The sequence below is a fragment of the Symsagittifera roscoffensis genome, chromosome 3, assembly GCF_963678635.1.
Source record: "Symsagittifera roscoffensis chromosome 3, txSymRosc1.1, whole genome shotgun sequence".
In the NCBI taxonomy this organism is placed as follows: Eukaryota; Metazoa; Xenacoelomorpha; order Acoela; family Convolutidae; genus Symsagittifera; species Symsagittifera roscoffensis.
In genome coordinates this window covers 6147407-6172544 of record NC_087064.1, presented here as the reverse complement: position 1 = coordinate 6172544, position 25138 = coordinate 6147407, and the positions used below count along the sequence as shown (strand labels likewise).

At 34.8% G+C, this 25138-nt stretch overlaps 1 protein-coding gene across 5 annotated transcripts in view; it reads right to left on the bottom strand.

Annotated features, from left to right (window-relative positions):
• Nucleotides 1-10978: 10978 nt before the first annotated feature.
• The window catches only part of LOC134841371 (QRFP-like peptide receptor), a 37433-nt gene continuing 23273 nt past the window's right edge, over nucleotides 10979-25138 (bottom strand). The window contains exons 1-4 of one of the 5 annotated variants that reach the window (XM_063857313.1): nucleotides 23227-23283; nucleotides 21682-22179; nucleotides 12709-12930; nucleotides 10979-11590 (exon numbers count right to left, since the gene is read on the bottom strand). In XM_063857313.1, coding sequence (XP_063713383.1) covers nucleotides 11120-11590; nucleotides 12709-12930; nucleotides 21682-22032 — 1044 coding nt within the window. In that variant the 5' untranslated portion in view covers nucleotides 22033-22179; nucleotides 23227-23283 and the 3' untranslated portion in view covers nucleotides 10979-11119. Of the gene's footprint in view, nucleotides 11591-12708; nucleotides 12931-21681; nucleotides 22634-23226; nucleotides 23284-25138 lie in introns of those variants that run through there. The other 4 variants (XM_063857311.1, XM_063857312.1, XM_063857310.1 and 1 more) reach the window with 4 other exon arrangements.

Here is a 25138-nt window from a genome sequence, read left to right as displayed (position 1 = left end):
TGCCCCTGTCCACTCTGCAACGTGCCAAATTCGGTTTCTTTTATCACTCTTACCACGATTATGAGATACACGGTATGCGCTAGGAGTCACATATTGACCCCGCAAACAATTGTCATACGATTGTAATCAAGTATTTCCTGACATCAGTGACTTCAGCCTTCGAGTTCAACTTAACCTCCAAACCATGCTATGTTTACTCAGTGACCCTCTCAAAGTCTTTAATTTAATTATTACTTTAAAGTTCCGACCTCCCAAGGGTAGGGTGAGACCCTTTTAAAGGGTAGCTATTTCATTCCAAGCATCTAAAATTTCTTTCTGCATTTTATTCCAATCCCGACCATCTAGCCATCAGGGTAACGTAGTTCGTCTACTAGGGTCAAATCAAACCAAAAAGTCACCTCCGGGAAGCCAAGTAAAGTCCCTGTCCGTTGATACTAACTAGGAGACGTAATTTTCATGCTGCGGTCCTATTACTATCATTTTTCTCTGGGACTTCTTTTCTCTAGTCTAATTGAATTGCTATTAATAGATCATTTGCCAAGCTCCACTTTGAATTAGCTCTACTACCCCAAGGTTGCAATAGAAAATGGAATCTCTAACAGCTTCTGCTCTAGTTCCCAATATATAAATTTCCTCCCAATTATTTTAGCAAGATGAGCCATTCACATTTGCAGTGTTAATCTCGGGGTTTTTCCATGCAAATTTGAGGTCAAAACGCCAAAAGGTCAACTTGAGGTCACCCAGGGTCAACCGCGGTCAAACTTCCATATTTGGGTTCAGAATCCCATCGGGGTCCTAACTACCAAGTTCCATCCATATCCCATCAATAATTCACAAGTTATCCCATTTCTAAGGTCTGTTATCACTTTTTCCGGAAAAAGCCATTAACACCGGAAGGAATCGCCGGAGGGTTTTTACTCACAAGGGGTCGTCTTTTTTCCTTTTTTCGGGATTTGTATCTTATGTCGATTTCTGCAATAAAATCTTTATGCCACTATTCATTATTCTGCTTTAATTGCCTTTTTCCGGTCTAAGGGGGTGTTTTTTCAAGCGCTAAAAGCTAACGATCCACCCACCAGATTTGGTTTAAACTATAACACAAGATGTATCTTGCCATCACTTCTCATCCCTCCAAGTTTCAGCTCGCTGTGAACATTGGAGGCTGAGAAGCCGGAATTTAGGGGTAGATTTGTTTACTTAGGGCATAAAAAACCAGAAGTGGGGGTCCTTAGGTTTTGCCGTTCCAATTTTTAACCTCCCTCAACTAGGCCTACAACATACTAAAATTTGAGCCCATTACCGCCGCTAGTTTCCGAGTTCTGATGGGGTCATTTACACTTCCGGTTTTGTCAAATTTCATTTTCTGACATAGGAGGGACGATATATTCGAAGATTGAGTTATTCCGAACTCAAACCCTTTTTTTGCTGTACTACTTTACTTAATGACAAATCATTTTTACGCTCAGGTTATCATTGCGTGTAACACATTAGAATCAACAATTCTACACAAAGTTAACCACTTTGTCCTACGTTAATGATGTCGTACTATCCTTTTATAGCATCAAAATGGTACCTTCTTTTCCTAACGATAGTGTACAGTTTTTAGTCAACATCAATCAAGTTTTTCGAGCACCAAGCATTTCTCATTTTCAGTGTTCCATTCAAAAGTTCTCCCATTACGTTTTTATACGATTGTTTATCTTTAGAGTTCAAGATAAATATTATTGTGCTTGATTTCACAGCCTTTTTCTTCCTGATTTTTTTTTCTTCTCAGTATCGATGCAACACTAATCATGCACTAAAGATGCATGTTATTCGTTTCACTTTCAGTTTGCGCTAAGCAGCTCATCTATATCACCTCGGTCATCTATAATAAAAAAAAATTCCGACCAGCAGTTTTAGTGCAAACAAATTTGAACTCAATTAGCATCAAATAAGATTGCACCGTAGTTCCATGCTTTTCTTACCATGAATCATGCTCCGTGCTTGAAATTGAAAATGAAGCAACAATTCTTAGCCAAAAAGATTACCAGAAAATTGATCACAGTTGTTACAAAATTTTTTAAAAAATTTTTAATGGGTCAATGGAATAAAAAGACAATATCACATCATTTCCGCAACGCCAAAGAAATATCAGCGACCTTTAATTGAACATTTCCTGTTACCTATACATTCAAATGGGAACAGTCCAATTAAGGTTTGTGCCAATCCCTTAAGCAATTTCAAAGGGCTTTCAAAGGGCGGAAAAGGAAAAGGGCTTATTGGAAAAACTAAAACGGTCATGTTGAATTGTTCGAGGTAAAAGGCAATGGGTTCCCTTCATGTTTGATCTAACCGCCACTCGCTTCCAAGATCAAGGTGAAAAATTTATCAGTTCAAATTACATGGCATCAACTACATCAGACCTTTCCATGTTGCTGATGAACCGTCAACAACTAAGCAAGCAAGACTGCTCGTATATCAAGGCGAGGCCTTGAATTTTCCGAGTGCACTTTAAAACCAATTTAAAATTTTTTTTTTTTTGGTTGACAAAATTGACAAAATAATCAAAAACTTTTTCTTTCCTTTTTTTTCGATTCATCCCCCACGTGCTAAGTAAAATACAAAGAGCGCGTTTACCGACTATTATTGTTTTTAAAAAGACTGAAATGTTGAACTCAACTTAATTTGGAACGCATCAATTTGCCGTTTACTCGCGTTATAAGAACGCATCACAAGAAACATTTCGGATAAAATCGAGGGATTCAGTTTAATGCTAAGAAATGTATGTCGGGGGGCCTAAAAATTAAGACAATAAAAAAATGGATGAGCTGAAAAAATAATTATTAGGTGACCATTTTTCTAAACTGATATTTTAAACGAGAACAACAAGGTCAAGAAAATTTAAAATTTCTTATTTAGAATGGAGTTATACAAAAACAAAAAAATAAAATGTCACAGAATACATCAAAATGACTTTTGGAGATTTTGAAATGAACATTCAATCAAAACAGGAAAGTACACTTTTGAAATAGATAAATTTTACAAATGTGACATTTAATAACATGATTTGCAGTCGGACAACCAGTGTTGTTCCAACCAAAAAAAAAACAAATTAATCCTCAAAACAGTTTTCACGCAAGTTCCACGCAAGTTATTGTCCAGGTTCAGCTATTTTCTATTGTCAAATTAACTTGTCGTCTTTTGTCCTAGTCCGTCGCTTTTTTTGTTCGATAGAAATACCGTGCCGAGGTAGAATGGAAAAATGGTACTGTGGTTCCAAGATTTCTTAGCCTGCGTGATTCACCCATGTTCATCAAGTTTCTTCTAATTCGAAAATGAAAACTTAAATTTTTGTCACTAGTGCTTTTTAGGTTATTTACCATATTAGATCCCTTACTTGGTGTGCTAAGTTGCGAAAAACCAAATTCCGTGGACAAGACCTGATGCCTTGGTAAATACACTATTGGTTTTTATACTTTCTAAAATTTTGCGAAGAATTCAGGGGGAGGAGAGTGGACTCTAAAACGTACCGTGTTAAAAGTCCAATCAGAACAAACAATTCTCGCAAGTTTTGGTATTTTGCTCTCTTTTCGGATGGCTCTGATCAAAATTAAGATTTTATTCTGTCGTAAACTTTTTTCCAAACGATCGTATACAGTCTTGTTAATCGCAAGGGTTTCATAACGCTGTATTTCAATAAATTTATCCTAAGTTTTTCACTCGAGCCATTTCTTTGTAAGTAATCTATCGCTTTTTGCTTTCTGCGTTGTTTTGTTTTTGTTCGGCTATCAAAGAAAAGTGGAATACTTATGCTTGGGTTGGTTTTTTTATTCAGTTAGTTTGAGGCAACTGAAATGATAAAAGTTCGGAGCAAACTTTTTGCGTACCCCATTTAAGATATTGACTCCCTGAGTTCAAATATAAAAACACTTTTTTCATCCCAATTTTTCTGGGGTTCAAAATTTACCTGCTTGATTTATGCGCCTTGTGAATATTTTATTCATGATGCTGAAAGCTTACAATGGATTTTTATGTGTGGCGAATGGTCCCACACTAGAAAAATGTTCCAAATTGAATTGAGGCAAGCTAGTTTTAATTGTTCGCTCTTGATTTTAAGTTCGCTCTTGACGTGTTTTAATTGTTCGCTCTTGATCTTAAGTTTTGTCCGATTTTTTTTTGTTGTTCATTTTTTTTCTCTACCAATAACTATTCGATACCAATTCGGAACACTCATGAGCAGTTTTGTTTCACGTTGCTGCTGGTGGATTTCACATTGATCAATTTTTGTCCTACTAATGCTACACTTCGGCTAACCGACTGTTGATTCCATCTCAAAAAGAAACAATCAATTGATATAAGGTTCTGTTTTCAATTCCGCAAACACGAAACTTCTTTTTCTTGTTTGGATGCTTTATACTAAATAGCTTCCGTATACATGTACCAAACTCTTGCGTGGCCTTGAAAAATTCGTCATAAGACAAAAAATAATTGCCTTCCTGTTTTTTTCATGACAAAGCTTAATATAAATTCGTATTTTTTAAGGTATACGGAACAATTTACTATTTTGTGGGAGAAATTCCAAGTCAAACAGTGAACGAAATAAATTAAAATTGCTTTTTTAGTTGAAAAACATGGCTCATTCTAAAAAAAGAAATGTTTCTATTTTTCACTTATTTGTGCCGGTGGTTTGACGTAACCTTCGTGAAGCAATCTAACAAATTTTTTTGTGTACTTGATCGCACTTGGTCGAACGTTAATCAATTTGGACTAACTTGATCAAAAAATTCCCAGTGTTGCTCGAAATGGTCGAACTGAAGCTTGTTAAGGTCAAACTTGGTCGTAGCATGTGAAATTTGGTCAAACATGGTTGAAAATAGTTTTTTTTGTCGAACCGGTCAAAACATATCTGGATTGGCCATAATTGGTCGTAACATAGACGTTTTTGGTCACACTGGTTTTGTTGTTGTTTTAGCCCGATTTTTCGGCGCATCCGGCATGCTTTTGCAGAGTCTAACGAGCGTTGCGCCCTCTATCGGACCGAGTCACTGGTCGAAACACAAAGTCGAAACCTCGGCCCGGGTATCATTGTGCTTAACGCGGAAACTTAATCGTGCAAAATGTAAAATAGTTTGAATTTATTTGACTTCTTTTAGAAATAGTCTTGAAGCGTTTTTTTATTTGTCAAATAATCGATTTCTACCCAACTCTTTAAGTTAAACAGAGATCAGAAATTCGCTAAAAGGACTAATTGCGCGGTTGGTAATTAAAAATAATAGAAACCCTTATGCATTGTGGCTTAGACTCTCATTTTTTATATCCGGTAAATCTCTTGTTAAAGAGTGATCGGTCAAATCAAGATCAGAGAATTTTAATATAGGTCAATAGTTTTTAAAAAGGAAGGAGACATGATCGTATATATCTGATGACTTTACACTGAAAATTTTTTTTGAATATTTCTAAGTAGGATTTGGCTCCTTATTTGATCTTTTAGGAAGTAAAATTTTTCCATATCAAAATGACAATCGGATATGGCAATTTTTTCCGGATGGCAATTTTTTTTGAATATTTCTAAGTAGGATTTGGCTCCTTATTTGATCTTTTAGGAAGTAAAAATTTTCCATATCAAAATGACAATCGGATATGGCAATTTTTTCCGGATCAGATGGCAATTGGGTATCATCTTCTGCTCAAATACAAAATATCAAGCCTTTTTTGCTTAGAACGATAAATTTGTTATAACATCTGAAATATTAATCTCAACGAAATTTGCTCAAATTGGTGTCAAAAAATGCGGTGAAAATTTTTTTGATGTCTGATTATCCGGTTTTGTTAGTACCAACCTGGAAAAAAGGATCTGCGGCTAATCATACAGATGTTTTGGTTTTAGACCCATATTTATAACGCGAATGAAAAGCAAATCATTTTTTCCGTAGTAAATTAGCGTCATATTCTGCACTTCTTCGTTATCAATCTGGTATTTAGTTTTTCAAATTTGGCATCCACTTGAGGCATACAAAATTTATTTTGAAGAGAGGAGATTTTTGCCTGCTTACAAGCACTTCCCTCATACGAGGATGGGAGCCACTGAAAAAAGATTGTATACCTTTATGCCAGACCTACACGAGTTATGTTGTTCTGGCCTAAACGGGTGATACCACAAATTGAATGCGACGGCAACATCAATTATACTGTTAACACTTTTCGTCAGATCGTTGATGTTTTTTTCAAAAATAATCGAGCCTCGGTTTTCCTAAAACTAATCGAGCATCAGAAAAGTAAGGATTATGTTCTTCCGTGGTATCGATAAATTATCACTTTCCCTAATTGCTGTATTTCAATGGCATTTTGGAGTTAGTGTTTTGAGCAACCCCATTTCGTATTCGTTTTGTTTTTGCGTTTTACAAACCACTCGTTGGCAAGACAGGACGCTTGTTGACAGGACGCTTCAAATATGGTCTTTGATAAAAAACGGTTTACATTGGTTAAAGTGGTAGGCAGAATTTCTTTCAAAAAAATCAAAAAACATCTAAAATTGCTCTCAAGCTATGTAAAAAATCTTTGTTTTAAACGCGTAATTGAGAGATAAATTTTTTATTTTATTGAATTGCAATCATTTTAGTGCGACCAAATACATCAAGTGAAATAGGAATCGCTTATCTGGCATCAATTAGTATACATAAACTTAGAAATACTATAATTGAAAAAGCTACTAAATTTGAAAAGAAATTATCGGTTTTTTGAGAATGGGTGAAATTGTGTTTGGATTATTTTGTTATGAGGTGATAAAAAATGGGGGTTTAGGAGTTGAAATAATGTGGGGTTGAACAGCAGAATAACATTTACTCAGATTTTCACGCGTTTTCTCAGATGCTTAAGAGTTTTCTCTTTCACGCGTTCTTTTATACTAAAAAACTTCATTTCATTTGATCCGAAAACTTAAGTTTATCTCCTGCTATTTTATCTCCAATAACTTTTTAAGAATCAGCTCAAATAAGAATCAAGAAGTATTTTGAAAAAACGTTTCTTTTTTTCTGACTTTTCATGTACATCCATCGCATAAATGTATCTTCTAGTGATCTTAGGGTACAATAAATGATTTAAAAAAGAGTGCAACACGATAGTATTTTTATCTGAAAAAACTCTGGTCCTGCTTATTTTTAAAGCCAATGAATACTTTAGTTGAAGGAGCGAACGCCAAAAAGCGCGAATTCTTGGTAATTTCCGTTTTTTTACGGATATGCAGTAATTTTTTCAGTAAAATTTACATTGAACACTATTCGAATTATGAAAAAAAAACTATTTCTTTGAATCTTCTTTTCTCAATTTAGTCTCCGATAACGCCTCTAGGAAATTCAACTGAATGAAATTAAGAACTGGTTGACAACTCGGCACAAACAAGAGCTCAACACGTAAGGCTTGAGTACATTGAGCTTCTAAAACATCGAAGTATGCAAAACGCAGAATTTGAGAAAAAATTAAAATTGAGAGTTGTGATGAGTTGTAAAATCATACTTTCTGCTTTCTGTAAAAAATATCCTTGACTTTCTTGGAAACATTGATCAGGATTTTTCAGTATTTTGGGGAATAGTTTTGAAAATAATCACAGAAACAACCACATTTTCACAGTGAGCTTTCACAGTGAGCGAGGATGGGAGCCACTGAAAAAAGATTGTATACCTTTATGCCAGACCTACACGAGTTATGTTGTTCTGGCCTAAACGGGTGATACCACAAATTGAATGCGACGGCAACATCAATTATACTGTTAACACTTTTCGTCAGATCGTTGATGTTTTTTTCAAAAATAATCGAGCCTCGGTTTTCCTAAAACTAATCGAGCATCAGAAAAGTAAGGATTATGTTCTTCCGTGGTATCGATAAATTATCACTTTCCCTAATTGCTGTATTTCAATGGCATTTTGGAGTTAGTGTTTTGAGCAACCCCATTTCGTATTCGTTTTGTTTTTGCGTTTTACAAACCACTCGTTGGCAAGACAGGACGCTTGTTGACAGGACGCTTCAAATATGGTCTTTGATAAAAAACGGTTTACATTGGTTAAAGTGGTAGGCAGAATTTCTTTCAAAAAAATCAAAAAACATCTAAAATTGCTCTCAAGCTATGTAAAAAATCTTTGTTTTAAACGCGTAATTGAGAGATAAATTTTTTATTTTATTGAATTGCAATCATTTTAGTGCGACCAAATACATCAAGTGAAATAGGAATCGCTTATCTGGCATCAATTAGTATACATAAACTTAGAAATACTATAATTGAAAAAGCTACTAAATTTGAAAAGAAATTATCGGTTTTTTGAGAATGGGTGAAATTGTGTTTGGATTATTTTGTTATGAGGTGATAAAAAATGGGGGTTTAGGAGTTGAAATAATGTGGGGTTGAACAGCAGAATAACATTTACTCAGATTTTCACGCATTTTCTCAGATGCTTAAGAGTTTTCTCTTTCACGCGTTCTTTTATACTAAAAAACTTCATTTCATTTGATCCGAAAACTTATGTTTATCTCCTGCTATTTTATCTCCAATAACTTTTTAAGAATCAGCTCAAATAAGAATCAAGAAGTATTTTGAAAAAACGTTTCTTTTTTTCTGACTTTTCATGTACATCCATCGCATAAATGTATCTTCTAGTGATCTTAGGGTACAATAAATGATTTAAAAAAGAGTGCAACACGATAGTATTTTTATCTGAAAAAACTCTGGTCCTGCTTATTTTTAAAGCCAATGAATACTTTAGTTGAAGGAGCGAACGCCAAAAAGCGCGAATTCTTGGTAATTTCCGTTTTTTTACGGATATGCAGTAATTTTTTCAGTAAAATTTACATTGAACACTATTCGAATTATGAAAAAAAAACTATTTCTTTGAATCTTCTTTTCTCAATTTAGTCTCCGATAACGCCTCTAGGAAATTCAACTGAATGAAATTAAGAACTGGTTGACAACTCGGCACAAACAAGAGCTCAACACGTAAGGCTTGAGTACATTGAGCTTCTAAAACATCGAAGTATGCAAAACGCAGAATTTGAGAAAAAATTAAAATTGAGAGTTGTGATGAGTTGTAAAATCATACTTTCTGCTTTCTGTAAAAAATATCCTTGACTTTCTTGGAAACATTGATCAGGATTTTTCAGTATTTTGGGGAATAGTTTTGAAAATAATCACAGAAACAACCACATTTTCACAGTGAGCTTTCAAATGTACGCACATTTTTCAATTTTTCCGCTGAGCTATTAAGTGATTGCATGGTGAACTAGACACTGGGTGAACATTTTGCTTATGAAAGCTATTATGTTCTGTTTTTTTTTTGCAGTTTTTCAGAATTCAACCCATTTGGAATGATATCTTTTTAAAATTTCAAAATAGTTGAGCGCAAAAAATTTGTTTAAAAATAATCTTATTTTTTTATTTTTCAAAAAAATAAGACTTTTGCTGAGAATATATAAATTATGAGCGTCCGTGAATTATAAACATGTTATTGAGAGCACAAAAATGTATAGTGAACAGAAAACGTGTTTGATTTTCGTGGATTTTTTCCTTTCAGTGATTGTGAGAAAAAAACTCAAATTAATTCAAGGAGTTGCTTCAAAAAATGTTTGTTTTAACAATTCTTGTCAATTGTAAAGAAATAACAGCAAAAAGTGGTTTTTCCGCGCGCTTTTGATTACTCAAAAAAACTTGTAGAGATCAAGAGTGATTTCATGTTCAAACGTTTTCAGTCACACTTCAAACTCTAAAAAGGTAATTCAAACAGTCTTTTCCACTGATGAGACAAACAACGAGCAGGCTACAGCAAATTTGGTTTTAAGGTTAAGTTTCCGCTGGAAGTGCATGTTATTATTCTGTTAAAATAAGCATAAATGCAGGGGGACTTAGGGGGAAGGGCGATGGGCGACCAACCCTAAAGTTTTCTAAAATTGATAACGACTCAAAAAATGATAACGAACATCGTTCGACACAAAAAAAATGAAAAAAGACATCGCGCGACCGTTTCGGTAAAATCATGAGTCGACAACCTCAGCCCGGACGTGGCTATGTACCACTAGCGGATGCACCAGCAGAAAAGGGCGAGGATATGCGCCACCAAATCCGCTGGTGGTGCTTAGCCATGTCCGGCTGAGGTTGTCGACTCATGATTTGACCGAAACGGTCGCACGATGTAATATCTTTGTACCCCTTTGTACTATTTTAAGAATTTTGTACTATCTTTTTTGGCTGACTGACACAAAATGTTTTCTAAAAGCGCCAATATGTACTAATTTTGAAGGTCAAAGTTTTCCAAAAAGTGCTCAAAAAAACCGTTTCGGCCTGTTTTTTCAAAAAATTCCCAGCGGCGAAAACTTTTGGGTTTTTTTGTGGTCAAAATATGGTCTCTATAGTGTTCTGGTTTTTTGAAAATCCGAGAAACCCCCCCACCCCCACAAGAAAATCCTAGATCTGCCCCCTGCATACATGTCTTTAGAACGGTGATGAATATAAAAAATCAGGGTTATTTATGTTACATTTTATATTAAGGTTAAAATTTGAACCCACTCCTAAGAAAATAACAACTAACGGAAAAAAGGAAAATTTTGAACTATTTTGGTTCCTATCTTTTTGATTAATGAATGTGGTGCATATAATCTGCGCCACTTGTACAACAACCGGTGTTCGTTATCATTTATCTAATCATTTTACGAAGATTACTTCCGACAAAAACGTTTTTTTTTTGCGATAAAAACTTCTCAATTTTCTAATTTAGTATTGACTTCTAATCATTTCCTTTCAGGTTTCCTTTCAAGTTTTTTGAGGTTGTTTGATTCCTTGTGTATGAAAAACGAGTACTAAATAAATTGACAATTAACGGTTAAAATTAGCCACAATGACAAGGATATCATAAAGACACAACACATGCAACACTCATGTTTTTTTTCTAACTTTCGTTTCAGATTAATACGAGGAGCTGATCTTTTAAATCTTTGCCATCATAGCCCCCCCCCCCCCCCCACCCTCACATTGAAGCACCACCTTGGTAATTTTTTAAGAGGGGAAGCTATAATTTGCTGGGTTGGTATGGGTGCTAAAAGGGAAAGAGCTGTTTTTTGATATGAAAAGGGGAAATAAAATGTCAATTTGGAGATGCAATTAAACTTGAGAGCTAGAAATAGCCCTTCCTTGAGCCACTTTATCTTGTGCCCCCTTACTGTTGCTGTTAACAATTGTCTTCCTTCTAGTGCTGTACCCACAGCACAAAAGGGGGTTAACCAGCGAATTCATCATGGCCAGTCCTTCTGTTATTGTCAAAACCCAGTCTGGAAGTTGAAATCCTGCAAAAACTGTCAGAAAAGCCCCGGTGAAATAGGGGAGCCAACATCCCAAGTAGCTCAAAACAATCGCGATTGCAAGCTTGGTTGAGTTCTCCCGCTGAGTGATCAGATTTCGAGTCTCGGCGATGGAGTTGCGGACGGGAACGTTGAGCCGGTTTGACCCGTAGAGATAATACAGGGCTCGTCCGTAGCAGAACGTATTAGTTCCAGTGGGAATAACGACCACAAATAGAAATACCGTTCCGAGATAGAATGGAAAAATGGTACTGTGGATCCAAGATTTCTTAGCCTGCGTGATTCACCCATATTCATCAAGTTTCTTCTAACTCAAAAATGAAAACTTAAATTTTTATCACTAGTGCTTTTTAGGTTATTTACCATATTAGATCCCTTACTTTGTGGGCAAAGATGCCAACAACCAGTTTTCGTGGAAAACACTTGATGCTCTGTTAAATATGCAAAAAGTTTTCTATATTTTCTAAAGTTTTGCTAAAAATTCAGGGGGAGGATGGTGGACTCTCTAAAACGCACCATGTTTAAAGTCCAAAGTCCAATCAGAATAAACAATTCTTGCAAGTTTTGGTTCTTTGCTCACTTTTCAGAAGGCTGAGATCAAAATTAAGTTTTTTTCTGTCGTAGCTTTTTCTCCAAATGATCGTATACATTAGTTTATTTTACTGTTTGTTTGCCAAAATTGTCTGTATTAGTACAGAAACAAATGGAATTCTTGAAAAAACGGCATCCGAAATTGAGACGGGCGAACCCTGGCGCGCTGCTGAATTTAAGAAAGCAATGAAATCTTTATTTATGCTTTTGCATCATGAAAGTTTGAGCTTAAACTGCAGTCTTGAAACTTGATTGACTGTCTTCTAGAATGATACAGACAATCTGTTATTTTTTCAACCCCTGAAAAAGGAAGTGAAACCCACATTATGCTCGGTAGTGTTTCATACTCAAATTTTCCGGATGCAACACCAGGAACCACAAGCAAAAGCCAGATATAGTTGAGAAACCGTTTTATTTAAAGCCACTTCAATCGTGAGTCGGTTGACATTTCAGACAGTTCCAAAAAGTTTATTAAACATGAGAAACACTAGATTGAAAGTTTTGCTTTCAAAACAAATTTTTAGTGAAGGTCATATTTGAAGCTAAGGTTGCGGAACTTTCTTTCAGTGTTCGTTAGTAAATACTTTCGTAATTTTTTCAAAGCTAGCATATTATTACCCGAATCAAAACAAATCATAAATTTTTTTAATTAAAAAGTGAAAAAATGACAAAATTTTTTCATTTCAATGATTTTTCTTCCATTTTGCAAAATGTAGAATGGTTTGAGCATTTTGTGCCACCTGTACATTAACCGGTTATTTTTTTTATTTATTTTTGTTGTATTAAGATGAACATGGCTGCCTGGCAGTAGAACTTTCGCTCCTCGCCTCTTTCGGTGATTCCGAATCCATACAGCTGGGGAAGAGACAGCAGAATGGACATACACCAGCTGGTTGATACCATGATGAGGTTCTGGTGCTGGTGACGGGTGTTCAGGACTATGGCATAGTATCTGTCACAGGCCATGCTCACCAGTAGGAAACTAGTACATGCAGGGGCCACTACCTGCACTAGTGCTCTCGCCTAAACAGAAAACAAAGTAGGGGGGGAGGCTTTTTCATGTTGCCCTCGCTCATAAACATTCGTGGATATCAGAGAAAAAAATTATTCATCATAGGCAGGTCCCTTTTCTTTTTGATGTGTGAAATTTTATATGAGAATAACAAAAAAAGTAATTCGTACAGCCAGCAGCAAACACATGAAAAAGTTTATACAATACGAGGCTAAACTTTTTTTGAATTGTAGACATTTTTTCGGATATTTTACTACTAGGCAATTCAGAAACCAATAAGGAAAACATTAAAACATTGTAACGCTCAAAATGCTTGCTGAGGAAGCAAAAATTGTGGAATCCAGAACAGAATTTGTGTGTGTGTGTGTGTGTGTGTGTGTGTGTGTGTGTGGGGGGGGGGATGTGAGAGAGAGAGATTGCACTCGTGACTCGTCGATTCCGCATATTGTAAACTAAATCGGAATCTGTTTGCGAAGTCCGGACATATATGAAGATAATTTTACGCGAAATTACATGAGTACTCAAGAAATGACTTCTTTTAAATGTTGTACGCCAATTGGGCTAGAGCTTTCCCAAAGAAAGACCGAATATCTCCAACTTATCATAAACGCTGATTTTTATCTCTCTACTTTATTTTAAACGCTGATCTATTTAGCACTCCAGTTTATCTTAAAAGCCGGCCCGTGGCAGTCAAAAATCTTAAACGCTGATCTCTATCACTCTAATTTATGTTGAAGTCTCATCCCATTCTCTCAAGTTCAACATTTGAGACCTGTCCAAAAATTTATGTAAAACTGAGTTTTCATTTTTCAGTAAAACAAACTTTAAGCTAAACAAGACTGCTCGTATATCAGGGCAACAGTCTGAATGTTCCGACACTCCCTAAATTCACAACGAATAGTTTTTGGAAAAGAAATTAGTGAAAACCAATAAATTTTGGACAATATCAAAGTGTAAATATTTGAGACGTATGAATTTAATACGACCGATTAGCTAGCCTCAATTCCATATGGAACGATTTTGTTGTGCGGCATAAATTGCCATGCATAAACCATTCGCATTACGCTCTCAGCATTATGAATAAACTCTTCAAAGCGCGCATAATTTAGTCCAGATCATGGCCAATTTGGCATTTTTCGAACCCCCAGAATTTTACCAAAAATAATCGGAGTTAAAATATCTTTTTATATTTGAACTCAGAAAGTCAATATCTTCAAAAGAGTATAAAAATTTTGTTGAAAACTATTATTTCGATCGACGAAACTTGACTAAAAAAACACCGAGCATAAATATTCATTCCGTTTTCTAGTGTTTTAGAAAATTAGCCAAATCTTTAATTAAAAGCGCACATCCACAATCTCAACTTACTAATGTTTTAACAGTTGTTATGTTTCCAACTTTTGAAGAAAGTGACGGAATAATTGTGATCGGGATGTTTTTTTTTCTCCGAATTTTGACTTTTTAACTACTTAATTTTGACGGGATTTATTAAATTGTTTTCAAATGAATTGTTGTTCTGAGCTCAAATTTAAAAAAATATTTCACCTGTGATAACTTTATTTTTTTTTTGGAAAATTTCATCAATTTGGTTAAAACTAACACAACTCCATACACTTCAAAAGACTGTCGGGACATTCAAGAATTCGCCCTGATACGAGCAGTTATGTTAAGTTCTACCGACGACGATTAAGTCAATGTTTTTAATTTCCGAAACTGCTTTCCGTTTTAGCTAGCTCTTAATTGTTTACAGGCTCTATTGCTTAGAACTCGTTTTTCATTAGAGTTGGCTCTCAAAAAGCCACACTTGAACTGGTCGTAATTGTTTTGAGTTCCGAAGAAAGTATGAAAATATGCTCGGGGTGTTTTTTTTTGTATTTAGAAAAATTCTAGAAAATATATTTAATTTATTGACCCATACATGTTCGGGGGCCTAGGAAATTAGACGATAAGCAAAATAGACGGATGCTACAAAAACGAAATCAGACAACTTTGTTTTACAGATCTGGAATTTTAAAGGTGACTGCTACGAAAAAAGAAAGGGCCAACAAAATTTTTTCTTAAGAGTCAAATTTCAAAAATACAAAAAGAACATAAAATGTCAATACCTGTCAACATAAGATGAACATAAAATATCAAATTCGAGTATAATAGGAGAGTTTTGAATTGAATAAATTATGCATGATTGACATGTAAATTTTTTGGTCATCGAAAATTAACTGTTGTCTGCAAACAATTTTTTTCTTCACGCAACTTGTCTGCAAACAATTTCAATCTCTCTCACTTTCGTCTTTTTTCTCATAATTGTAGTTTTGCAAAATCATCTAATTTCCTTTTAAGTGCTTCCGTCTAATTTGTTTATCGTCTAATTTCTTATCCCCCCATGTTCGTGATCCCAAAAGGGCTTCTCTCACCACTAGACTTCCTGACTTAAATTTGTAGTGAAACGCTCACTAATAAACGAGCGTGGTTAAAACGCTGTGATACTTTGATACTGCGTGGCGAATTATTTACGCGTGGCGAAATATCCCGCACCACAAAATCATTACAAATTCAATTGAGGAAGGCTAATTGTTCTTATTATTCCATGCACGGTTCTTAATATTCAGCTTAAAATTGATAGTTTGTCAATATTTCATTAACCGAAAACTAAATGAGACCATTTTATGGACAGTCGAAACGTTCAGGGCTTTGCCCTGATATGTGCAGCTAACAAAAATTAAATCAGTCCAAATCATCAGTAATTTAGTCCAGAACATGGCCAATTTGGCATTTTTTGAACCCCCAAATTTTTACCAAAAATAATCGGAGGAAAAATATCTTTTTATATTTGAACTCAGAAAGTCAATGTCTTTAAAAGGGTATAAAACAAATTTTTCGATCAACGAAACTTGACTAAAAAAAATTGAGCATAAATATTCCTTCCGTTTTCTTCGAAAGTCGGAACAAATAGTGTTTTAGAAAATTAGCCAAATCTTTAAATAAAAGCGCACATCCACAATCTCAACTTACTAATGTTTTAACAGTTGTTATGTTTCCGACTTTTGAAGAAAGTGACGGAATAATTGTGATCGGGATGTTTTTTTCTCCAAATTTTGACTTTTTAACTACTTAATTTTGACGGGATTTATTAAATTATTTTCAAATGAATTGTTGTTCTGAGCTCAAATTTAAAAAAATATTTCACCTAAGATAACTTTATTATTTTTTGGAAAATTTCATCAATTTGGTTGAAACTAACACAACTCCATACACTTCAAAATATTGTCGGGGCATTCGAGAATTCGCCCTGATACGAGCAGTTATGTTAAGTTCTACCGACGACGATTAAGCCAATGTTTTTAATTTCCGAAACTGCTTTCCGTTTTAGCTAGCTCTTAATTGTTTACAGGCTTTATTGCTTAGAACTCGTTTTTCATTAGAGTTGGCTCTCAAAAAGCCACACTTGAACTGGTCGTAATTGTTTTGAGTTCCGAAGAAAGTATGAAAATATGCTCGGGGTGTTTTTTTGTATTTAGAATAATTCTAGAAAATATTATTAATTTATTGACCCATACATGTTCGGGGGCCTAGGAAATTAGACGATAAGCAAAATAGACGGATGCTACAAAAAAGAAATCAGACAATTTTGTTTTACAGATCTGGCATTTTAGAGGTGACTGCTACAAAAAAGGAAAGGGCCAACAAAAATTTTTCTTAAGAGCCAATTTTCATAAATACAAAAAGAACATAAAATGTCACTACCTGTCAACATAAGATGAACATAAAATATCAAATCCGAATATTACAGGAGAGTTTTGAATTGAATAATTTATGCATGACTGACTTGTAAATTTTTTGGTCATGGAAAATTAACTGCTGTCTGCAAATAATTTTTTTCCCCACGCAAATTGTCCGCAAACAATTTTAATCTTTCTAACTTTCGTCTTTTTTCTCATAATTGTAGTTTTGTAAAATCATCTAATTTCCTTTTAAATACCTCCGTCTAATTTGTTTATTGTCTAATTTCTCATGACCCCATATTCGTGATCCCAAAAGGGCTTCTCACCACTAGACTTCCAGACTTAAATATGTAGTGAAACGCTCACTAATAAACGAGCGTGGCTAAAACGCTGTGATATTTTGATACTGCGTGGCGAATTATTTACGCGTGGCGAATTATCCCGCACCACAAAATCATTCCAAATTCAATTGAGACAGGCTAATTGATCTTATTGTTCCATGCACGGTTCCTAATATTTAGCTTAAAATTTATAATTTGTCAATACTTCATTAATCGAAAACTAAATGAGACCATTTTATGGACAGTCGAAACATTCAGGGCTTTGCCCTGATACGTGCAGTCTTGTTTAGCTGATAGTCTAGCTGACAAATTCAATTAAAATCTGCTAACTTGACGAACCAGTGCATAGTCGACTGACAATTTTGCGGAAGCCACTAACAAAAAATAAATCAGCAACAATTTGCAACATTCGCTTGTTGCATAAAAATTTCCCAAAATCGTTGAAAAAAAAGACGCAAAATTTATATTAGAAATTTACGTTGTAGATTTTTCAGCTAATCTTAACGCGTAGGAATTGTTTCAATAGATTTTGACTAACTTTCAAAAAAATTTCAAAAAAAATTTAGTTATTCATGTGAAGTGGAATCTCAAGTTTTTGAGAAATCAGATCTCCCACGCCCCCATCGACAACCACCTTTAAAAAGAGAAATCGATGCACAAATTCAAATTACTTCAGCCGAACACATTTACACAGATTTAACCCACCCTCTCACGCAGTCTAAGTTTACCACTCCATTTTAGGCTCCAACTCCAGTCTTATTTTCATCTGCCTCCCCCAGTTTACCACCCTCCCTCCCCCCACATGGAGGAGGGGGGGTAAGAGTGACGGGGGTTATATTCAGTTACCTGCAACCCCCTCCACCCTAAATGGGGGATGGTGGATGGTAGGTGGGATAAAGATTGATTATTCAATTTACATAGAAGAAAGTGAAAAATGAAAAATTAAGAAAACTTAAAGAATACTTTGTGAATGGAAGAAACAGAAAACAAGCTCAAATTTTCATGGCTTAACTAAATCTTATTTTTGCTTTTTTCCTACGCAACAAGTGTAAAGCCATAACAAAACTGCTCGTATCAGGGCGAAGCCCTGAATGTTCCGACTGCCTTTTAAGGTTTATGGAGCAGTAATAACATTAAAAAAAATTCAATGAAATCAAACAAAATGAAAAAAAAAACTTCTTCTAAAATTTGAAATTTTTTATGAAAATCATCCCCCCACACGCCATATAAAGTACAAAAGGATAGGTTTCGCTCCTTGTAACAAACCAATCATGGCAAGTAACTTTCTTTTAACCAATTTGGAACGATTTCAAAAACGGATTAAATCTCCGCTTACGCGTTAATAGCGCGAAATATATCGCGCGTTAATTGTCCCGAATTGGCCAAAATAGCAATCTTTAAACCCCCGTAACTCTACGAAAAACAATCACAGGTGAAATATCTTTTCAAATTTTCAGACAAATTCGAGTGAAATGTATTATACTGATTTGACAATAGTATGAGTATAATCCTTTTCAATCGATTATAATCGAGTAATTTTGAAATTTACAGACCGAAAATGAAAAATCAACATGGTTGATTATTATACAAGAAAATCCAGTGCGGGTAATTGCAACACGTAATTACAACACTTTATTGTTCCGACTTCCGATACGAAAGTAATGGAATATTTGTGCTCGCTCGGGGTGGGTTTTTTTTTCTTCAGACAAATTTCGACTTTTTAACTAGCCATTTTTGACGGAATCTTTTTATATCATTCGAAAGGTTTTGTTGTCCTGAGCTCAAATTTGAAAAGATAATACACCTGTGATTAATTTTCGTAAAGTTATGAGGGTTTAAAGATTGCCATTTTGGCCGTTTTGACCAATTTGGGACAATTAACGCGCGATATAATTCGCGCTATTAACGCGTAAGCGGAGATTTAATCCGTCTTAGAAATCGTTCCAAATTGGTTGAAAGAAGCTTCTTTGCCATAATTAGTTTGTTACAAGGAGCGAAATCTACTGTTTTGTTATTTTTATGGCGTGTGGGGGGATGATTTTTATAGAAAAATTTTCAAATTTTAGAAAAAAAGTTTTTAATTTTATTATGTTTCATTTAATTTTTTTATGTTGTTTATGTTATTAGTGCTCCATAAACGTTAAAAGGCAGTTTGAACATTCAGGGCTTTGTCCTGATACGAGCAGTCTTGTTTTAATACTTTTTTGACTTTCTCTTGAATACGGGTCCAAAACATTCAAAGAATTATAGCAGAAACTTTTTTTTCTGTAGCAGATATGCAGATGAAACAAATTCTCATATTTAGACCAGATTGAGGTCCGCGACTTGTGTTACGACAGTGTCAAGCAAACCAAAAATACAAAATGGTTCAAAAACCATGCCATGTAAAATGTCGTTTGAAAAGATCCTCAAGCATGTTTTTATTGGCATGTTATAAAAGTTGACAAAATATTCGATCTCAATTTTAGAAAGACGGACGTTTGTCTTTGTTGTCATGCATAGCCACGCCCGGGCTGAGGTGCTCGACTCATGATTTAACCGAAACGGTCGAACAATGTCTGTTATCAGATTCAAACGATGCCTGCTTTCAAATTGTTGAGAAGACTTTTGAGTGCGCAATATCTGTTTTTGACTTTACTCAACTTAATCGGGCACGTTTCGGTCGAATCATGAGTCAAGCACCTCAACATAAGCGTTCAATTTTAAAAACTGTCAAGGTTTTTTATTTTAACACTGCTCGAGTCGAGATTTTTCACCTAATTTGAAGCAAGATTCGAGCGGTTTGAGCGGTTTTTTTAGACAATTACGCTCAAAATCTTGCTTCAAAATGAGCGGTTTGAGCGGTTTTTGAACGGTTTGTCTGAAAAAACCGCTCAAAAGCCGCGCAAGATTTGAGCGGTTTTTGATCGTTTTTTTTTAGATAAACCGCTCAAAAACCGCTCAAATCTTGCGTGGTTTGTGAGCGGTTTTTTTATATAAACCGCTCAAAACCGTTCAAATCTTGCGCGGTTTTTGAGCGGTTTTTTTAGTTAAGCCGTTCAAAAACCGCTCAAACCGCTCATTTTCAAGCAAGGTTTTGAGCGCATTCGTCCAAAAAAACCGCTCAAACCGCTCAAATCTTGCTTCAAATTAGGTGAAAAATATAGATTCGGGTTTTGTTTTTTTTGCAGGTTATATGACGTTTAAAACCTCATAAAAAAACTAAAAACGTCATTAATCTATATGAGATGGTGCGTATAAAAGTAGAAATTTACTAAACTACTATTCAAATTTATGAAGATGAGTGATATAGGAAATCATACAAAGAGGAAAAAATTACCAACTGAAAAGTTTAGTCTCATATTTGGTCACTGAAAATCATTTGAGAAGAATGCGGAACTACTTTTCGGGCAACAAACTCTTTTACGTCTTTTTCCACTCATCTACCGCAGAGTTCGGGACTACCACTGCAGCGATGGTAAAATATTCACTATTCAAGAATGGTCCACGTGCTCCCTCTTTATAATGCCATTAAGATCCCTTGTAATCAGAGATCCAGTTTTTTTTTCTGACATAAGATTGGATGCTGTTCTGAAATGCTGTATAGTCCTGAGATTTGCTTTTCAGTTCAGACTTAATCTGCCGACTTCTTTAACAATGTGATCCAACAAACTTTTTAGCAAAGTCCCACGTGAAAACCCCATATTTTGCTTGAGCAGTTGAAAAAAGTCGCTCACACTGTTTGTGGTCTATAAATCGAGAAATATCTTGCTTGAGTTGAGAACGTTTAAGCACTTTTTTTAAATTGCAGATAGTATTTCAACTGCATCTTAGCATCACATTACCTTTCCAGGCCTTTTTGTTGGTTTTAATTGGTTTTCTTTATAAGACCGCTCAAAAACCTCTTAAAAACCGCTCAAATCTTGCTTGAAAAACCGTTCAAAAATCACCGCAAGAAATGAGCGGTTTTTGAGCGGTATTTTAAGCAAGATTTGAGCGGTTTGAGCGGTTTTTCCAAAAAAAACCGCCCAAACCGCCCAAACGTTCAAACCGCTCTAATCTTGTTGGAAAACCGCTCAAAACGCTCATATCTTGAGCGGTTTTTTGAGCGGGATCTCGACCCGGGTGCTCAGGTGATCCAAAATTCAAGTATAAACAGTAAACAGTTGACAATTCAGGGGGATTTAGGGGGGGACGGACGCCCTCCCCCCTCAGGGATTCGACCACCTGCCGACCCAATGGGTCCCCCTTTGTACTATTTTGAGATATCCATTTTTCTAAAGGCGCATTTGGCGCCAATATATACTAATTTTTGAGAGGTGAGCGCGTATAAAAAAAAACGTTTTTTTTTGGTCAAAATTTTCCAAAAACTGCCTAAAAACGTTTTTTTTTGGCCTGTTTGTCAAAATTTTGTCTGCGGGGTTTTTGTGCAGCTTTGGGAGAGCTCAAAAATTGAAATTTTTTTTAAAAATCCGCCCCCCCCCCTCGAGGAAATCTTAGATCCGCCCTAGTGTGACAATTCACGTGTTATTAAATTAGCAAAAAAAAACAAATGAGTTCAAGTGATGATAAAACACGTGAACAAGTCAAGTGAAAATTTTTGGTTTTTGAAGAGAAAATTTTTGACCACTTGTTGATTCATTTCTTTATAAGGGGGGGGGGGGGATTTTCGTTACTAGGTACCCGAGGGGGGATATAGTTAAAGAAATCAGAAATGTATTACCTTGCATAGCTTGTCTCCGAATATCCAGACGTCGTCAGTCGGGATGGAGATCAAAGTGGCCGGCATAGTCGTCAGAGACACGAGGAGTCCAGCGACTGCCAAGTGCGCAATGAACAAATTCAGTCGCCAGCTGCGAAAGTTCGGCTTCTGTCGTAAGACAAAGTAAATAACACACGAGTTACTCAGAATGGTGGATAAAATCAAACACGAGTAGAAAATAAACTTCGGATTCATCGCCAACTTGAGGAAAACGTGAACAAAACTCTCTGTTTCTGACGGGGCGAAATTCGAATCAGAAGTGTTCACAATTTCGATGAATTCTGGGAGACTGTTATTGATAAAAATCGCCATTAAAATTGTACTTTGAATTTTTATTCAAATGAAAACATCGTTAAGATAATGAAAATTTATTGAAAATTGAATTGCGAAGTAAATAATTCAAGTCTTTCATTGAAAATTTTTGTCTAGTCTAACCAATGCAGCACATATCAGCTTCTCCTGGGAAAATTGAGTAATGGTGGCGACCATAAGAGTCTAGTCAGGATTAAAAAGTAATGAATAAAAAACAGATTAAAAATTGAATTGACTTTCAAATTTCAACGTGCCTCAGTTATAAATAGTGTCTCCATTTCTTTAAATACACAATTTAGACCCGACGCAGACGTTGCTCCGCCGGCTTTTACAGACGGAAATCAGGCTATGGAAATTACTCGAAGCAATCAAAGTGCAACTTATTTCAACTTTTTCAACCTTTGAAGGTTGTATATAGTTATTTTTCTGCGCGATTAACTCGTCAATTAATTCCTTCAATGTTTTTTTTTAAAACTTTGATGGTTGTATAAACTTATTTTTCTGCGCGATTACTCGTCAATGAATTCCTTCATTGCTTTTTCTTGACGTCATAGAAAAATAAACAAAAAAGGTATTTCAAAAAAAAATTCTGAAACTTCAATATAGCAGAAACCAGGTTTTAAGTTTTTAAGTGAAGCTTTATGTTTTTCATTTTTTGAAAGTCGCTTGAATTTGTCTTTTGTTTTGGAAGTGCTTTAAATGGATCTTTTTTACTATTTCCCCCATTATTAAAAAAAGGGGGAGATTCGTTACTAGATACAAAATTCACGTACGCTTAACATTTGAACTAGTGCAATTCGTTACTAGGTACAATGGGGGGGGGGGGGGGGGGGGTAATTAAATAGATCCTTTTCAATTGTATTTTTTGGTTTCTTACAACTTCATCCCGTCTACAATTTCTAAGTACGGAAATGAAATCATGAAAATCAATGAAAACTTAAAACTCTTTTTAAACAGCACCATTTACCTGAGTTCGATTGTTTAAATAGCAAGAACTTAATATTGCATTGGCATAAGTTTTTGCCAGTTCCTTGGTTGAAACTGCAACGAAGGTTTATAAATTGATCCTTTAATTTTAATTTTTTTTCCATATTCGAGGGTTGTATAATAGATAGAGTTTTGTTTTTGAAAGCGTTGACGTAGATACGGAATTAATTAAAGGGAGGACGACTCAAGTAGGAACTCTTTTTTTACCATATTTGTATTTTTATTTGATAAAAAACGAATAAAGGAAAGAGAGTGTTTATTTTGTATAAATTGGATAAAATAAAATTGTACTGAAATTTTCCCTTAGAAACGACATCAGCTCATTATAAATGACCAAAGAGGAGAGACAAACGTTATCGTTTTGATAAGAGTTAGAAGGAGCAAAATATGAAATCTAATGAGCTCTGAAGTCAAAAACTAATTTTTATCAGCCTTAATATATTTTCGAAGACAAGTTGTCTATGGAGGTAATGAACTATATAAAATGTTTGCCAGATTATTATCATGCATAGTTTTAATAAAAACCGTTGCCATGTATATTTTTTGCTCGTTCTTAAATTTTCATCGTTCTTTTAAAAATATATCTGATGTTATCGAGCCTCGAACCACCATCCCCCTGATTTTGACTAAAAGGTGGAGGCAGCCACGAATCTTTCGATAACCGACGATTGCTTTCAAAATGTTTATAAACTTTTATAAGAAAAAGGAAACTTAAAGTTTTCTATTGATTAACTTACTTTTAAATAAATGTTCGTTTAAAAGCCTTTCCAAACATGTATTTCCAACTACTTTTGTACAAAACTTTAACTATTTGTATCAAGTTTGAATTAAGTTACAATGTATGCTTGTAATCTAATTAATGAATCATGATTTTACTATAAAGCGAAACAGTTTGATTATATACGGACAAGACGGTTACATAGCAGTATTTAGACAACCGCGTATTCAGACTCGTCAGTATGTAGACAAATACTGTTTCAACCAATCAGAATCGAGACAAAGAAGAAATTAATAAATAATTATTATTTATTTTGGATTATTTATGTTTTACCTCGATTTTGATTGGTTAATACAGTATCTGTCTAAATACTGACGAGTATGAATACTCGGTTGTCTAAATACAGGCTGCATTCCGGACAAGACGGCTCGTATTCCAGGTCAAAAACCTGAATGTTCCGACTGCCTTTCTATTTGATCTTAAAAGTTTTGGTAATTTTTTTTAATTAAGATTTTTCAACTACCAATATCAAATACAACAATTTTTTCATATTTGAATCACAAGGAAGTTCTCCATTATTTTTCGAAAAACGATCGCAGATGAAATATCTTAATAAATTTGAGCTCAAGGCAACAATACTTTTCGGCACTGTCAATCGCTATTTCTCCAAAAGTTTTCAAAAAATGATTACAGGTGAAATATCTTTTTGAATTTTAGCTCCGGGTAATAAGAACTTTCGGCTGAAAAATAAACATTGCGTCAAAAACTCCTAGTTCAAAAGAAGAAAAATGTCTGGAGAAAAAACCACTCCGAGCACAACTATTCCGTCATTTATTACAAAGAATAAAGAAAATATTTATACAGTAAAAAAGTCAAGACATAACTATTACACAAACTAAAGGAAATTAAACATAATTGAGTGAGAGGTGGAAAAAAAGTTAGTTACCTAAAACGAATAAGTTATCAAAAAAAAGGTAATTCCATTAAATAAACTAAGTCTATTATCAAATTAGATCCTCAAAGTATTTGTCTTACTTTGAATAATACTATGCTGAAAAAAAATTACAGAAATGTAAGTAATTTTTTGAAATTGATATCAAGCGTAGGCAAAGTGTAAGCTAATCAGTGCGGCTCGAGCGAATTAATTTTTTTTGTGGGACCAATAGGTCTCTTTATTTTTTCTGACATACATGGCTGCTCTTTCTACCGTTAGTAATATCTCAGAACTAATTCTGTTTGCTGACCATAAATCACTAACAGAAGAAAATAGCTCTATCGACAAGATGGTTGAAAAACAATACTGTTTAAGACTGGTCAGATTTTTCTCATTATCTCTGAAAATTAGAACAAAAAAATGTAATAGTTCGTGATGAAAATAGTTAATGATTTGCAATATGATCC